Here is a 5,634-nt window from a genome sequence, read left to right as displayed (position 1 = left end):
GGCAGCATTGCCTTTAAATTGTTTAACTTGGGTCAAACGTTTCGGGTAGCCTTCCACAAGCCACAACAAGTTGGGTGAATTTTGTCCCATTCCTCCTTACAAAGCTGGTGTAAATGAGTGAGGTTTGTAGGCCTCCTTGTCCGCACACGCTTTTTCAGTTCTGCCCGCACATTTTCTATGGGATTGAGGTCAAGGCTTTGTGATGGCCATTCCAATACCTTGACTTTGTTGTCCTTAAGCCATTTTGCAACAACTTTGTAAGTATACTTGGGGTCATTGTTCATTTGGAAGACCCATTTGCAACCAAGCTTTAACTTCCTGACTGATGTCTTGAGATGTTGCTTCAATATATCCACTTAATTTTCCTGCCTCATGATACCATCTATTTTGTGAAGTGCACCAGTCCCTCCTGCAGCAAAGCACCCCCACAACATGATGCTGCCACCCCCGTGCTTCACGGTTGGGATGGTGTTCTTTGGGTTGCAAGCCTCCCCCTTTTCCCTCCAAACATAGTTTACATACACTTTACATACACTAATTGGGTGTCTTTAAACAATTGGCATTATGGCCAAACAGTTCTATTTTTGTTTCATCAGACCAGAGGACATTTCTCCAATAAGTACGATCTTTGTCCCCATGTGCAGTTGCAAACTATAGTCTGGCTTTTTTATGGCGGTTTTGGAGCTTCCTTGATGAGCGGCCTTTCAGGTTATGTCGATATAGGACTCGTTTTACTGTGGATATAGATACTTTTGTACCTGTTTCTTCCAGCAGCTTCGCAAGGTCCTTTGCCGTTGTTCTGGGATTGATTTGCACTTTTCGCACCAAAGTACATTAATCTCCAGGAGACAGTTCGCGTCTCCTTCCTGAGCGATATGATGGCTGCGTGGTCCCATGGTGTTTATACTTGCAAACTATTGTTTGTACAGATGAACGTGGTACCTTCAGGCGTTTGGAAATTGCTCCCAAGGATGAACCAGACTTATGGAGGTCTTGGCTGATTTCTTTTGATTGTCCCATGATGTCAAGCAAAGACGCACTGAATTTGAAGGTAGGCCTTGAAATACATCCACAGGTACACCTCCAATTGACTCAAATTATGTCAATTAGCCTATCAGAAGCTTCTAAAGCCATGACATACTTTTCTGTAATTTTCCAAGCTGTTTAAAGGCACAGTCAACTTAGTGTATGTAAACTTCTGACCCACTTGAATTGTTAAACAGTGAATTGTAAGTGAAATAATCAGTCTGTAAACAATTGTTGGAATAATTACTTGTGTCATGCACAAAGTAGATGTCCTACCCGACTTGCCAAACAAGAAATTTGTTAACAAGAAATTTGTGGAGTGGTTGAAAAACAACTTTTAATGATTCCAACCTAAGTGTATGTAAACTTCCGACTTCAACTGTATATGTATAGAAATAAAGGATACACAAAGATGCCATTTGTTTTAATAAAATTACAGAAAAGTATTACATTTTAGATTTGTTTATATTTACATGATTTTATTAGAATTTTTCAAAATAGATTATTTTAGGATGCAGGACAATTTAAAATGTGGTTTATATTAATGATTTGTCAATGTGCATATCGTTTAAACCTTTTGCATTTGTTGAAAAGGAAACGGAAGCTAAGCATGAAGTTGCAGGGGGTAACATTTTCAGTGAGCAAATGTACTTACTCGACAGTCTGGTCCAAGAAACATTGTTGTAAAATCCTCAGGATTATAGTTCAGTGGAATACAGTAGAATATTACACTTCCATCGGAATGGCTGACAGGATGTCTGGAGGAGAGGTGGCCTACACAGTGCTGGAGGTGCTGATCGCTGTTGCCTGCTGTCTGGGCAATGTGCTAGTGATCTCGGCAGTGTGGTTGAGCAGCTCTCTACGGCAGCCCACCTTCTGCTTTATGGTTTCTCTGGCTGTGGCAGACTTCCTTGTAGGTTCTGTGGCTGTGCCAGCGGCTATACTGGTAGATGGAAGAGTGCAGATTTCATTCAATGTCTGTCTCTTCATAAGCTGTGTGGAAATTTTGTTGACATTGGCCTCTGTACTGTTTCTACTAGCCATCTCTGTGGACCGATATCTACGAGTCTTCATCCCTCTCAGGTGAGCTGTCTTCTGACCTAAATATTGTAAATAGTCTGTAATTATTGGGACAGTGAAGCATTTTTTCTTCTTTTGTTTGAAATCAAACAATAACTACGAGGTCAAAGTGCAGACTGTCAGCATTCATTTGAGGGTATTTTCATGAACAGTCTAGAAATTACATCCCTTTTGTACATAGTCCCCCATTTTAGGGAACCAAAAGTATTGGGACAAATTCACTTATATGTGTAATAAAGTAGTACAAATTTGTTGGATGCATTAGCTGTTTTGGTTGTGGTTGTGTTTCAGATTATTTTGTGCCGAATAGAAATGAATGGTAGATAATGTATTGTGTCATTTTCGAGTTACTTTTATTGTAAATAAGAATAGAATATGTTTCTAAGTACTTTTACATTAATGTGGACACTACCATGATTACAATAATTCGGAATAAATTGTGAATAATGTTGAGTGAGAAAGTTACAGACGGACAAATATCATACACCCAGGGTATTCTAACCTCTCACACAGTTGCAATTTTAGCAGGTAAATCTTGGTGGGGGAAAACATTTATAAAAGTGGGATGAATGCCAGCAAAGCCACTACACAACACTAAACAACAAATGAATTGCACGTTAACAGTGACAAACTGTGCCCACAAACTGTTAGGGCCTACATAAAGCTGTCCCAACAGCAGTCCCAATATTTTACCACTGCTTCACCTGGCTATCAGCGGAGCCTTGTCTGTCAGTGAAACAGTTCATTCGGCCTCATTTTGCATTCTTTAAAAAAAACATAGCTGATATGGCTGACAAATGTGGTTTCTAATGACTATTGAGATGTGCAGACTATGGCATAAGGGGACAACAAGCGGATAAGCTGCAATCCATAATTTCGATTAATAATTTCGATTCTCGCTCATCATTATTCACAATTCATTCAGGATTATCTGTGATCATGGTTGCATTCACATTAACATAGAACTGTTTAGAAACATATTCTATTCTTAATTACAATGAAAGTGACTCCAAAATGACACAATACATTGTAAGGAAATTTTTATGTTTGTGCCTTTCTGATAACTAATTTCTGTGTTCTATTCATGTACTGTTCTGTGTTCATGCAAGTGACTGATTTCACGAATCCTTATCAGTATCTGCAATTTGGCAGTTCGCCCAGACCTTGTTTTGAGAACAAATTAAAGATATCTCAGTTTCAAGGTCTCAGCTTAGAGAGAAGAAGCCTCGTGAGGTATTGGTCTGTCACATGTTAGGAACCAGTATTGGTCGGTCACATGAATGAAACAAAACGGTAATGATGAATTAATTATGCTAAATCATGCAAATATAACTTGTCTGTGTATAGCCGTATATAAGACACTTGCTGGGACTGCCCCAGTAGAGCTCCTGATTGACATGTGTACTATGGTGCATTGAGTTGGTTGAAACCTCTCCAGCGCACTGACAAATAAAGGATGATTCATTTAAGATTGACTTTGAGTGTCCTTGTGTAAAAAATTCCACGACAACAGCATTTACCATTAATTTCTATTGGGCACAAAATAATCTGAAATACAAAACAGAACAAACAGCAAATGCATCCAACAAATGTGTAAAGTCACAAGCTTGATGCAGTCACTGTGTTCTATGAATATGGATGAAAATACTTTAAAATTAAAGCTGATAATCTGCACTTTAACCGCATAGTCATTGCTTGATTTTAAATCCAAACTTTTGGAGTATAGAGCCGAAATAAGAAAATAATATTTACTGTCCCAATAATTACGGAGGGCACTACATTTATCACCTAGCACATTTTCTCAAAGGATGTCCCCTTTGTAATTATTATTATGAATGTGTCACAAAATAGGTGGGTGCGTGCATACAAAGGAAAGCATCAAGGTTGTCATGTCAGATGAACAGATTCTCTGCTTCAACAGGTACAAGAGGACAGTAACAGAGAGGAGATCTTGGGTGATGGTAGCAATATGTTGGTTTGTTGCCTTCATGTTGAGCTTCCCACCCATGTTTGGGTGGTACAACCATGACACCTTGTCTCACTCAGGGAACTCAACCACCATCATTTGCCGTTTCCTGGCTGTGATTCCCATGTCATACATCGTATACTTCAATTTCTTCCTCTGCACCCTCACACCGTTGCTTATCATGGCTGTCCTGTACTGCTACATATTCTGTACGATCCGGAAGAACCTGAAGGGGAGGACGGGTAGCGGTGCCCAGTCCCACATCTACTTCAGGAAGGAGAGGAGCCTGGCCCGATCCCTGACTCTGGTCCTTGTACTCTTCGCCTTTTGCTGGCTCCCTCTACACTTCATGAACTGTGTTGCCTACTTTGGTGACACATCAAACATACCCCAACAGGCCTTCTATGTGGGCATCCTCCTCTCCCATGGCAATTCAGCTGTCAACCCGATCGTGTATGCCTTCAAGATCCGCAAGATCCAGGAAGCATACCTGAGGATATGGAGGAAGTTTGTGTATCGAGGTGACAACCAGACCACTGAGAAGAACACCAGCAGTAACCCTAGGGTAGCCAGGAATGACTGATGCAGGGGAGTTCATCATTGAGTGAGTGAGGGACAGTTAGTGGCATGTATAGAGTGTGGTAAGAAGTTATAGTTCCAGGGTTTTATTCTCGGATACTTTGAAAAGGGTCATTGTAGGGATGCAAAGCAATTTAGAATGTGGTCTATATCTCAAATGTGTCTTTATGCATTGTGTTATCAGTATAATATAAGCATGTGTAGATCAGGTAGAGCTAATGTCAAAGTATTTTACTTTAGCATTGCTCAACGAGTTGTCATATCACAGCAAATTGCATTTGTTGCGAATGAAACTGATGGTGAAAATAGAAAGCGTAGTGGGTGTTTAATTTCATTGATACATTTCCTTTGTCTAAATGCCACTTCCTCAATCCAAAAGTTTGTCGTTTTTATAATTGTTACCTTCTGTATGTATACAGTGCTTTCCCAGAATTGGAAATAAGATCTCAATGAAGAGGCACTTCTCTAATGACTTTTTTTATGATCATGGTTATTTTCAACACAACCATACGCAACGTTCTAACACAACCTTTCCCACAAGATTATGTTTCATGTATTTTGTGGCGGTAATGTCTTTATACCATCAGGTGACACAGAAAGTATACAAATAGGTCTCCATCAAATTCTTTCTTTATCAAAATATACATTTTCTGAGATGAGGAAATCCTCTCTGAAGTTAAGTTTTTATTTCAAAATGGTTTGTAAAATACATACTATTACATTTGTTGTAATATACAATTGTTGAAGCTAATGATTACATTGTGTCTATTGATTCATGTATATTAACTGGCAGTACATCTACAGTTCCCCTGGTCTTGTCTAAGTACACTAGATGGCAGTACGCAGTGGGATATGTATTACATTATTGCAATATGGCATATTGCAATAGATGAACGCATTGTGTTCCTACCAGAGTGATACAATGGCTGGCTTCACTCTATCACACCTCCACTGACCTTTGTAACCATCGTGTATTTTTCCAT

The 5,634-nt window shown here is 39.4% G+C and overlaps 1 protein-coding gene across 1 annotated transcript; it reads left to right on the top strand.

The window, feature by feature from the left end:
* The first annotated feature begins 1,780 nt into the window (after nt 1-1,780).
* On the top strand, nt 1,781-4,655 carry LOC120020322 (adenosine receptor A3-like). The gene is made up of 2 exons (XM_038963901.1): nt 1,781-2,109; nt 4,028-4,655. The coding sequence occupies exons 1-2, from the start codon at nt 1,781-1,783 to the stop codon at nt 4,653-4,655; spliced, it is 957 nt and encodes a 318-aa protein (XP_038819829.1).
* The last annotated feature ends 979 nt before the right edge of the window (nt 4,656-5,634 follow it).

Source organism: Salvelinus namaycush, chromosome 2 (assembly GCF_016432855.1).
Source record: "Salvelinus namaycush isolate Seneca chromosome 2, SaNama_1.0, whole genome shotgun sequence".
Classification (NCBI taxonomy): Eukaryota; Metazoa; Chordata; class Actinopteri; order Salmoniformes; family Salmonidae; genus Salvelinus; species Salvelinus namaycush.
This window is presented reverse-complemented; position numbering and strand designations above follow the sequence as displayed.